Raw genomic sequence first — 12,448 nt, 5'->3', positions numbered from 1 at the left:
AGTCGGGCTCATTCTGTGGAAAGTCTGCAGCGTAAATAAAGATTAGTTGTTGTATTTTTTTTATTTAAGGAATGAAAGAAACTCAAATCAAGACCAATAAAAGCACATTGTGTTTGAGATCCGACTCAAAGTCAGAAAGGAATCCTGCAGAGAAATGCAAAGTTAATTTCACAACCCTTAAAAACTCCTGCAACCCTGCAAGTATAATCATTGATGTTTGTAATCAATCAATAAAGATCCAGACAAACCAGACAGAACTTCAAACCGTGTGGCGACAGTTTGGTGAAGGCTCTTTCTTTTGGATAAGACTCTTTCTTCTTTCAACATACAAGTGAGGTCAAATGTTTTTCAGAGTTCGGTGTGGAAGAACTCGCCTGGCCCAAAGTCTTGACCATGGAAGTGCTGATTGGCCTCGCACCCAACATAATGCCCAAAGTCATTGTGATGGATTGTGTTACTTTTGGACAGAGCCAAGCTGTTTCCCCCTGTTTCCAATTCTGGCTGTAGCTTTATACTGACAGATACCTCGGCAAGAAAGTGAACACGTTTATACCTCCATTTGCCCAACTATTTTTGTTAACAAACTAACTCAAATTATCAAATTGAATAAATAAATGAATAACAGGCAAATACAGACAAAACAAGGCCATATTGTATAACCAAATGCAATCAAAAAATATTCTAACTTAAAACTTATCAAAACTCTGGATACATTAAAGGATCTTCACAGGAGCATCCTCCTTGGTGCCAGTCTCTCTCTTCATTATGTAAAGTTAGGGCCCTAAAACTTTCTGAAGATTATACAATTGTGTTATCGTGACCTCAATATCATCAAAAACAACCAAAACCAATGTGTGTAAAATGTTGATATTTCTTATATGTTTTACAGAGTGAAAAAAAGCCTGGGGTCAAATGTACCCCAAAGAACACCGATGCGTACAAAATGTGTACAGGACATTGAAAACATATCATGTGCATTGTATGTTTACCCAGTTGTCCCCAATAACTTAGGAAAAGTCATGAAATATGAAGCAAAAAAATTGATGTCAATCATTTATTTAGAGACGTTAAACATTGAATGGGGTCAAATTGACCCCAAAGGAGGGTTAAACATGACAAACATCAGTAAACAGCTTTGAAATCACGGATTTCGTGAGTTTTTTTAGTTGCGACGTAATGTTTTCAGCGGCGCTAATGCTGTGGTTAATTTATCACCAAACAACTCCATTCCCTGTTTGTCTGATGCTGCGGGTCAGAGAAGAAGAAGGCATGAGCACTAAGTGGAGGAGGAGGAGGAGGGAGGGGCGAAACTCTCACAATAACTCAAATAAATGCCCCGTCAGATATCAAAACACATTTGGGGGCAATTGATGACAGAGAGTCATTTTTATTCTTAAATACTGATGAATGAAGAACAAATTGGTTTCCAGCAGAAGGGGTACTTTTCTCATCCAGGGCAAAAGGGCAGCTGCTGGAGCACCACTAGGGGTCTATCTGTGCACGTGCCTGGAAAGCCAGATAGCTTATTGCCCAATAGCCAGGAATTCAAGCATTTCATTAAAGAAATGGCTCTAAAACTGGTTGTATTGTGTGTATAAGAAACTTGGTTAAAACCTACTTAAGATTTTGCTATATGTGGATATTCAGTGATAAGGAAAGACGGAGACCATGGGAAAGGAGGAGGTTGTGCTACATTCATCAAGCAAGATATTACATATGGGGGACTGGAAAAGGGAGACAGTGGTGGAAGTGTGGAAAAGAGGAGAGCAGGTTGTGATGCTACAATCCATGCAAACGGTGGGATTTGGATAGTCAAAATAGACATAAAATAGCATGGTGTGCTGATTGCAAGGCTCACAGTAAAATGTGGGGTCCGGCAAAAAGATTCAAATGGAAGGGTTGAAGATTGGATGAAAGGTAAATGTGCTTGTATAGTGCTTTTCAAGTCTTCGACCACTCAAAGCCCTATACTGTATGTCATCATTCACCCATTCATACACTGATGGCAGGGGCCATGCAAGAGGCCACCTGCCATCAGGACTATCTAACCATCCATACCCATTCATGCACTGCAGACACAGAAGCCATTTAGGGCTGAGTGTCTTGCCCAAGGACAGGCAATGTGGACTATCAGAGCCGGGGATCGAACCGCCGATCCTATTATTGAAGGAGGCCCCTGCTCTACCACTGAGGGATTTGATCTGTATGAATGAATCAAGAGGAACAAGGATACACATGACTACAGGTACCGAGTCAGCAATAGATATCACATTAGTGTCTAATGCGTTGGCTGGAGCAAGTTAATGGGAAGTTTGGACAGCCACAGCAGCAAATATTGACATTTCTGTAGTATAAATAGGAAACTGTGCTGCCCGGCTGTAAGAAACAGAAACAGGAACAGGGCCTTCAGATAAGTCGAGAACACATAACATGCAGCATTTAACTATAAAAAAGGCACAGCCAGTGGTTAGAAGAACAGTACGACAAGCTAAAAGAGATAGCGGGACAAGTTTTTGCAATAAAATAAGAAGACCTACTACTGTGGGAGAGGTATGGGGAATAAAGAGAATGGGAAGAGACAGAAGGGAATGGATTACCCAGTTTTGACATCTGACATGATGTGGAAGGAAGGTTGTTAATGAAGCTGCACAAGTTGGGTATCGGTGGGAGAGTTTATAAAGGATTTTCTGGTTGGAAGAAAACTTCAAGTACGTATTGGGTCCGACATGTCAAACCAATACAGTTGATAATGGTAGTCCACTACTTTCCATTATTATGATTAAAGACATATTCACTGTAAACGCTCTCACGTTATCCCGTGAGTCTTGGACGGAAAGAGACGAAGCAACGAGGGTTATTTGGGGTTCACAAAAGCTATTTTTATTGCGTATCGCACACAAACACGGTACTTCCGCACTCTTGTCACGCTGCCCCTCTCCTCACCGTCACTACTGCTCCTTTTGAGGGAAAAACAGACACCCACACACACATTAACCGCATGTTGGGCTGATTAACCCTCACCCTAGCTGAGGTTGATTAGACCTGTCCCGACACCGTTTCCTGAACCACACCCCCGCTCCACACCCCCGCTCCACCCACTCTGCAGCCGAGCCTAACCACACCCCACTGCCACATACCTCCACCGCCTGTCTGAGGCCAGGGTGACATCCGGCCTAACCTACTCCCCCCCCTCCCCATGAGTGCGTGAAAGGAAGTCGGCCACGACCATCTGCGTCCCCGGCCTATGGATCACCTTGAAATTAAAAGGCTGAGTGATCCGGGCGTTGGTATCTTTCATGCGGTGGAGCCATTGGAGCGGGGCGTGGTCCGACCAGAGGGTGAATGAGCGCCCCAGGAGGTAGTAGCGCAGGGAGTCGACCGCCCACCGGATGGCCAGGGACTCCTTCTCCACCGTGCTGTACCTGGCCTCCTTTTCCGAAAGCTTCCGGCTGATGTACAGGACCGGGCGGTCAACCCCCTCTACCTGCTGGGACAAAACAGCCCCCAGCCCTCTGTTTGACGCATCAGTCTGCAGAGTAAAAGGAAGAGAAAAGTTAGGTGTGTGAAGGAGCGGTTCCCCACAGAGAGCTTGTTTTACCTTCTCGAACACCAACTGGCACTGCTCCGTCCACTGGACCGGATCTGAGGCACCTTTCCGGGTCAGGTCAGTCAAGGGGCTGGTCAAATCTGCGAAATTTGGAATGAACCGCCTGTAGTAAGCCGCCAGCCCCAAAAACTGCCTCACCTCTTTTTTTTATCTTGGGCCGCGGGCAGGAGGCGATGGCGGCAGTTTTGTCCACCTGAGGGCGCACCTGCCCGGCGCCCAAGTGGTACCCCAGATACCGTACCTCCCTCCGTCCAACTGCACACTTCCCCGGGTTGGCGGTGAGCCCCGCCTGCCCGCTGCACATGCTCCGCCCAGGTGGTGCTGTGGATGATCACATCATCCAAGTAGGCGGCCGCATATGCAGCGTGCGGACGCAGCACCCGGTCCATGAGGCGCTGAAAAGTGGCTGGGGCCCCAAACAACCCAAAGGGAAGCGTGGTAAGAGGGGGGTGTTAGATTCTCAGCACAACAAAATGCAGATGGTCTTTTTCACCAGAAAAAAAAAATTAATAAAGGACGGGACGGAGCTAAAGGTGTATGGAAAAGGGTTGGGATATTTACATTTCTGGGAGTTTAATTCACGGTTGACATGGGCAGACAATATCAGGAAAATAAAGGAATACCAGCTGAAGTAATAGGAATCAACAGAAGAACATCCAATAATATATTCTAGGGTTTACATAGTGGAGATGCTGGCAGTGCTTGTTGCACTACGATGGGTGGAAATAACTAAACAGGATCTTCAGCCCCAGCAAGGTCTTTTCATTCAAACAGCGGTCAAGAAGGATGTCCTTCAGTCAGCCACAAGAATAACTCATCAGGGAGGTCAAGTCGATCTCCTGAAGGTTTCAGCGCAAGGAGGCGTGGGTGGGAATGAGAGGGTGGTGGAGTTGACTATGCGGGCTTTAAAGAAAGATAGAAACAAAGATATGCAAATTTGTGTCAGTAAAGCAGAGGTCACGTGTATTATGTGGCAAAAAAAGCTGGGACACAGGGGAGAAAGGGAGACATTTATATATTATGCAAATGACTGTCAACGCTACAAGGAGCTTAGTAATAGTGTTTGATGACAATTCAAACCAGATTGCCTTTTTAGTTTAGAGGGTATGATTTAAATTTCTTTCATGTTTATTCTTGTCACTATCTGCCCAAGATCTTCTTCGTCGCCAGTGTTTTGGTACATTTTGTAAAGGAAAAAAAAGATGTTTAATTAAATCTTAAGTAAAGAGGTAAAAATGAAACACCAAAGTATGGTTTACATGTTGTACTACTTCAAGTGTTGATTGTAAAAATATATGCTAACCTGATTTGGACTTACATTTGTCCTCCTTTAGAGTTCCTTTCTCTATTGTTTGGACAACATTCATATCTGTTATCTTAATTCATATCTGTTGAGTTCATTTGAGGGAATTAAAGGTACTCTTTGTAGCTTCTGACCTTTAGTATTTTAGGCCTGTTTGATATTTGGTGACAACATATAATCTGGAATATGAAGGGATCAATTACCATCAACATCTTACTATGGTATATATATATATATATATATATATATATATATATATGTGTGTATATGTATGTATATATACAGTATGTGTGTGTGTGTATATATGTATGTATATATATATGTATATATAAATATATATGTATAAGTTTTGTTCTCATAGGGTAGGATCAGTGGATGAGTGAGATGGGGCTGTCTCAACAGAGCACTACTATTGTTTTGATGGTGCTAGTAGAGCAAACACTCAAACACCATTATTAATGTATCCAACGAGACATCATGCAGCCAATCTGTGCTGCTGACAACAAAAGGAGGATGAACGTACGGTGCCCTTTAATATTCACATTTTATAGATCAGTAGCACTGCCAAGGGAACAAATAGAAATCCTAGACTGGAAATCAATATATTCACCAAGCAACAGAAAATTAAGCATATTTACAAAGGACTATTTTATAAGAAGCCATATTCACCGTCCACTTCGACTTCAACAAAGCTGCTTCAGGCTTTCAAACGTGATCAGAGAAGATTGGAGTATTTCTTTGGAAAGCTCAAATACTATAATCAAATAAAAATCACATGCAGGCATAGATGTCAAGCTTTTCTGCCACCATCTGGCAAAAAAAGACAAAAAAAGCTACCGAATAGAATCCAATGCTGAAGAGCTCATGTCAGCCAAATCAGTTTCTCGTACTATGTCTTTGAATAGTGCGTCAAAGTAGGTGCTATTGTCTTCTAACCTTGAATAAAAGGAAATCCTCTTTTTTGACACATGATCAACAGACACATCTCTACAAAGTGATCTAAATGAAAGACAAATATAAAATAGGTGTTAGCGACAGTATTGAGCAGCAGTCACAGACGTGAGATTTACATGTGGACTCTTTCCCATTCTTTTCAGCAAAAGCGCTCAAGCTCTGACAGGTTGCACGGGGCTTGTCAGTGAAGAGCCTTCTTCACGTATTCTGAATTGGATTACGACCTCTGACTCAGCCGCCACAGGACAATTGTGGTTTTTAAGGCATGCCACTTTTATGTTTGGGCTCACTGTTTTGCAAACAAGTCTGCAGGTTTCTTGCAGACTGCAGGCTATCTTCCAGAATATTTCCTTTTGATGCCTTTATTTTACCTTCTACCCTCCTAACTGACAAGGCAAACTGACTACACCAGCATGTATTTTCTAATAAAAAGGATGAATACTTAATAGAACACAATTAATAATAATAATAATAATAATAAAGAAATCAGGTTTAGAAATCTTTACTTTGACATTAAGGGATCTTATTATATCAGATAAGAGTCACAAAAATACATTAAATACTTTTTGATTCCATGTTGTAAAACAATAAAACAAAAACAAAAAAATCGTCCAAGAAGGGTGAATATTTTTTTATAGACTGTATGAAGATGAAATCCAAGAAAAACAAAAAATCAGGTTATGTTTTTTCTGAAGAATTGACTTGTTGAGTATTTGTTTTGCACCCTCTGGAGCATACACGAGTGTTATGTCCTTAGTTGTTTTGATTAACAGGAAATAAGTCAAGATGATCAATTCGTGGAATATTCCATCAGAAGTTACAGTAGGCGACAATCCATAATCCCATCACTTAAATAATCGTTTAATATAAACTACATATTCAGTGCACAAAGAACAAATGCAGAAATCATTACATTTACATATGGATTAAAATATAGGGTAAGCATGTTAAATTCAATCAATTAACATGGTCATGTGAGTTAATATCATCTTAATTAGTGAAAGTGATCGCCATAAATAGGACTGTAAATAAATTATGAGCCTTTTTTCTCTGCTTCCAAACATCCTTGGCGAGCAGGTTGTCGTAATGCATTTCCTCGGGGGGACTAATTGGGCCATTTGCACCTGTGAATAAAAGAGGGATAATTTAGTAGCATAAGATACCGATGAAATCAGCCACACCAGAGCTCAGAAAGTCTGGATGAAGCTTCCAATCTACCGGAAAGCCACACATATCAGCTTGGATATGAGCCATTTTGATGAAAAACAATAATTTGGCTTAAAGCTATAGCTGGTTCTGAAGCTTCGATACAGCCACCAGATGGCGACAGACTCCAACTTTACATCATTGTCTTCGTCTCATCATTACGAATCTATGGATGCCTCACAGAGCACTTACATTCTCCATGTATCTGCCTGTATACATGGAACTCTTCAGTCATCTGAAGTTTGATCAATATTCACTGTGTTTATTACTATTTCAATGGTTTGGGAAGATTTATGTTATTTGTAATGTGGCTTTCAGGAAATACATAGCGTTCTGAAGTAAAACCCCCACTAAACAGTCAACTTGTAAACAGTAAACATGGACAACACACTCCATATAGCTCCATGAATCGTATAACAATTGTTTGTTATTCGATTTTCTCCGGAATGATAATATAGTTTACTTAACTTACAATGGATTCATATTTATGTGTTGCCTACCTTTCAATAGAGACTAAATGTAAATGCATGTAAGCCCAATGTTTGAGGAGCTATTCCTGATTCATTTTAGGTGTATTGATTTGGTGATTTTCTCCGAGGGATAGGGAGTTAAATGCTTCTCTCTGGCCTACCTGCAGGAGGCTTGCTCAAAGTGTTGTTGCCTGTGGGCGCAGATGGAGGAGTTGAGTCGACAGCGCTGGGTCGCTCTTGGCTGCAGAGTCGGTGCAGCTCGAGGGAGGCAGTCACAGCGCTCGACGTCGATCTCACAGTCGGGCATCCATGAACTGAGTGGAAGCTCTAAACAGCAGGAAATAATGTTGCATTTAAGTCACAAAGCAAACGCAAAGTATCAGAAATCATGTTTCATCTTGTTAGTTGAATCTCCGTAGAAAACACAGCCTACGTCAGTTTGGAAAGTCTGTGTTATGAGACCCACCCATTCACCAACCTCCTGGCTACGAGGACTCTGTCCTAGCTGCCCATTGTGTGGATTACATGTGACATCGCTTATAACATGAACACGCTCACAAAGACAATGCTGGTGTTTTGTTGGATACATTTTCACAGATGCAACATTTTCCTGTTCACAATTATGTGCCAATCCATTCAACAGTTGTTGAGATACACACACATACACACACACATACACACACACACACACACACACCTGGTGAACTGGAAGGGTAAGGGATGCATCTGTCAGTTGAACAATCCCAAATCAAACCACTGGCACAAAGTCTCCTGGAGTCCTCTGCGTCTGACAGCTGGCCCATCGGAGAGCAGCTGCCATGAAACCAGATGGAGCACAACAGAACATACAATGCATTTAAAAAACATCACACCAAATTCCTTTGAGAGATGACATTGACTGACATATTGGACTCACCCACTGCTCCTGTGAGGTTGAGCATTACGTCGTATTATGGCGGGCTCCATGCACCTGCACTCTGTATGGTTAGCTACTTTTATTAGCACGGGCTCTGGTACAAACTTAAATGGAATCACACTTAGGACCTGAAATGCACAGAATCACACACACACACACACACACACACACACACACACACACACACACACACACACACACACACTTTAGACAGTGTTTGAGAGCCAGTGCTGCTGTTGCAATATTCTAACCCTCGGAAAAAGGTGAAATAAAAAGGTTTCATAGTGTATGCACTTATCATCTGAGATTTGGTCACTCACAGTTTTATTCACATACTCAGTAGTTGTGTTTCTGCAAGTGACGCCCTCTTGATTGCAGCAGCCACTGCACCTGTCAGTAGGAGAACAAATTCACATCTGGGTAAAGTGACGTGCAAAGGAAAATGAATTCTATTTGACTCCACGGCGTCCTGGTTTATTAATGTCCACCTTTAATGAATTCATGAATGACTGCTGAGGAACTTTTGTGAGCTTGAGCGTTAGAAGTCGGATGCGGACGCGGTGCGATAGCATTGAGCTCGGTTTTTAAAGGTCTGGATCTTGTTCCATGTCAAACAAACCTGTGGACGGAGACGCAGGGTGGCTTGAAGAACATCGAGGGGTCGGTGCCCAGCTCCTTGGCCACGTCGACACACGTTTCCCTCGGCATGCACTGAGTCCGCTGCCACTCTTCGTCTATGGCTGAGTGGGAGACACACGATGTTCATAACCACCGCAACACACAGATTCGCAGGTAACAATGTAGGCCGCCTGCATGTTTTATCCCACCTTTAAGTATCTCCAGGCTGTAAGATTCGGCAGCGTAGCGCGTCGAGCGGTGGGAGCCCACCGACGCCGGAGAAGAGAGGGTCTCCGGCTGCTGCAGTCTCAGACGACACTTCCACAACTTCCAGTCTGGAAAGTCTGCGAGCCTCAGCAGCTCATCCAGGCTGGAGGCTGAGCGCACCTTCCCCTCCCACTGCTTCATGATCTGCAGGGATCAGTCAATCATCACCACAACTCATTTTTAGTCTCAGCTTCACTTGGTTTTTGGGGGATTCTGCTCAAACATCACATAGTAAAGTTGATTGGGCAAATAAAAACTGGAATGACACTATTGAAAACAACTCATAATTGCAAACCCGGCCTCTTCCACAAAAACGCCTGTGTCATTAGTGAAGATTAATGCAGGTGAAATGAAGGCAGAGGACAATAATCAAAAGCCCAAAGAATCCTCTGTGTAAAGTGAGCAGCATGGAGCAGCACGGCTCTACGTATGAACCACTTTGGTCCAGACTGAATTTATTGCATGGATTGCCATCAAATTAGGTAGAGAGATTATTTTTTCCCGGAGGACGAATTCTACTTTCCTAATTATCAACAGCTGCATTTGTGTGCCTCCCAACGCTGCTCACTCTGAAGTCTCATGACTCTGCTCCCAAAAGAGTACACATTCACATACACTAGAAGAATGACATGCGGATGCATAAACTCAGGATGTCTGACAAACGTGGGCCTGAAACAATCAAAAAACCACCATGATGCACTTTGGGAGAAAGCAGCAGTGGTGGGAGCAAACCATAAAAAACACCTGTCACACTCCATGAGAAGGGCAAAGCTCACGTGATGACATAAAGCAGAATCAAACAGATTAGATCTGTACGGTTTACAGATACAGTGTGTTATGAAATAAAAAGTCTTTTACTTGAGTTTATCCTAAGAGTCATGGGTGTGAACTCTCTGTGGAGAGGCTTAGTTTTGAAACGGGAAATCCCAAAAATATGGATACCGGATGGTCGGTCTACAAACCACCAGAGAGAGGGACAGTCATGACATATTGCCCAGTATTTACTTTTTTCCCCCCCTCTGGACAACAATCTGAGCCCTGTGATGTGTTCAGTGTGTTGCAGTGGAGGGTGGGGCAGGTCGGCTGGCCTCCACCAAAACCAGAGAAACAACAGAAAATAGGGAGGTTTCCCCCTCCGCAATTTCTACCAGGGAAAAGACCCACTAATGAGAAACAGAGAGGGACAGCGCATGAGAGAGAGACGACAGGAATGGAAAGGGACGCAAAGATGGGGGAGTTTGAAGAGAGCACGGGGAGAGAGTAGAATAACAGAGATGAGTGACAGCTTGAAGAGGTGAAGAATTAAGAACATTGAGAGTGAAGCGGTTCAGTTATCCCTCTGACGCACATACGAATGTGGCGTGCGTTTCCTCTTCTGGCCGCATGCACACGTGATTACTGTCGACTTCACTGGCTTCACTGGACAGAACATGGTGAGCCCATGTGAGTGTACTGCACCCTGGGAGCAACTGGTTAAAGTGTGAGGCTTAGGAGGGAATGAGTGAAAAGAGGCTGTGAAAGTGAGTGAAATCATCAAGAATATAGAAGCAATTCAGTGATTACATTTCTGCTCTCTGGACAAAGTTAGATAATAAAGTTGTTTTAACTGCAAAAGGAAACACAATCTGTCGCTGCTGCCGTGATACATATTACATGCATTTGAATGCGTAAAGGCTTGCCAACCACACTTACCCTGCTTCCTCCCTCTGTGTGCATGCAGTGGCCCACGTTGATCCAGCTCAGCTCCACCACCAGAGTCACCAAGCAGGAGATTCTGCACAGAGTCAGCTTCATCTTCATCATTATTCCTTGACTCTGCTCGCGGTCTCTGAGAAGCACTCAGCAGTATGAACTTGCCTCCTTTTCCTTCTAGCAGAAAGCACGTAGAGCCGGCTGCCTCTCTGACTCCGTTTCCCAGACCAGCTGAGTCCCCCAGACCACACACACACACACACACACACACACACACACACACACACACACACACACACACACACACACACACACACACACACACACACACACACTCAGTTCTCTCAGTGCAGGTATGTGCAACGCAAACTCTTGATCTTCCAGCTGCACAGAAAAGAGTGTGCGTGTATGTGTGTCTAAACCAGACGTAACCTGTCACAGAAACCCAGACGGCCACGAGCCAAATGGAGAAAGTCAAAGAGGCTTTAAAACATGCACCTCTTACTGCAGAAGAGGTGTCAAGTTAAATAACGCGGCTACTAGAAGTCAGAAGATGAAAATCACCTCAGAAAAAGTCAAAAGTCCCATGAGGATCAGCACAGTCTCTTGTGTCAGAATGGATTGAAGGCATGTGAGATACTCCAGCTGGAGAATCTTGACAAATTCCTTTTGTGTTTCCTTTTTATATTCCCACCTCCTGAAAAAAAAAGGCGCCTGACATTAGTATCTGTATGTTAAATTTCCTTTCTGTCAGTTCTCCAGATCCACTGTGGTTTATTTGTTTTAAAGGGCCCTGAGGTGCTTTACTCCAAGATGTGGGCTAATACAGAGGAAGCTCTGAGAAGCTGTCTTGGTGTCTGCCCTTATGTCTCTCCCACTGCTGCTGGTCAGGCTGCCACAAAGCCCAGCCTTTTTATTTTCTTGTGTGTTCGTGTCTCTTTTTTAATGTCAGTTTGTCAAGTGATAAAAATCCCCTGCCCGATAAATCCCCGATCAGCGTCTTTTCCTCCGGAGTTGCCAAATAGCACACAGCTGAAGAGCAGCAACATATGTTTTAAATGTGATCCAGACTTCCGTAACGTGTGAGTGGAAATCAGATGCCAGCACCAGCCCTGTCTCACCAACACCCCACCCACTCAGCCATCCAGCGCCTTTCGGCTCGGGGTGTGATCTGTCGGGAACATACATAATGGAGGGGATGAGAGAATATTCTAAATGTGTATGCAAATGAGGAACAGCTGCTTGGGCGTCTTTTCTTTCAGCTGCAAAGCAATATATCTGAAGAATTATACGATTTTTGGGGGGATTTTGGCTATTGAGGAAAACGGATGTGTTTTTTTGCAGCAGGATAAATTCGGTTAATAATGTGGTACATAAAAGAGGTCATCAAAAAGCATATCATATGTAAAACCCAG

General features: G+C 43.4%; 1 protein-coding gene across 1 annotated transcript; it reads right to left on the bottom strand.

The window, feature by feature from the left end:
• Positions 1–6,816: 6,816 nt before the first annotated feature.
• Positions 6,817–11,159, bottom strand: vegfd (vascular endothelial growth factor D). The gene is made up of 8 exons (XM_034529044.1): positions 11,034–11,159; positions 9,284–9,485; positions 9,076–9,196; positions 8,777–8,846; positions 8,457–8,584; positions 8,238–8,353; positions 7,702–7,867; positions 6,817–6,988 (listed from the first exon to the last, which is right to left on the bottom strand). The coding sequence occupies exons 1-8, from the start codon at positions 11,142–11,144 to the stop codon at positions 6,970–6,972; spliced, it is 933 nt and encodes a 310-aa protein (XP_034384935.1). The 5' UTR covers positions 11,145–11,159; the 3' UTR covers positions 6,817–6,969.
• Between the last annotated feature and the right edge of the window lie 1,289 nt (positions 11,160–12,448).

This window comes from Cyclopterus lumpus, chromosome 3 (assembly GCF_009769545.1).
Source record: "Cyclopterus lumpus isolate fCycLum1 chromosome 3, fCycLum1.pri, whole genome shotgun sequence".
Classification (NCBI taxonomy): domain Eukaryota; kingdom Metazoa; phylum Chordata; class Actinopteri; order Perciformes; family Cyclopteridae; genus Cyclopterus; species Cyclopterus lumpus.
This window is presented reverse-complemented; position numbering and strand designations above follow the sequence as displayed.

What these genes read in the sequence shown, in the direction of transcription:
- vegfd (XM_034529044.1), bottom strand. Translation starts at nt 11,144, where the DNA reads ATGATGAAGATGAAGCTGACTCTGTGCAGAATCTCCTGCTTGGTGACT. An exon ending in ACACAGAGGGAGGAAGCAGG is followed by an intron (nt 9,486 to 11,033) that starts GTAAGTGTGGTT and finishes TGATCCCTGCAG; the next exon opens with ATCATGAAGCAGTGGGAGGG. An exon ending in CAGCCTGGAGATACTTAAAG is followed by an intron (nt 9,197 to 9,283) that starts GTGGGATAAAAC and finishes TCTCCCACTCAG; the next exon opens with CCATAGACGAAGAGTGGCAG.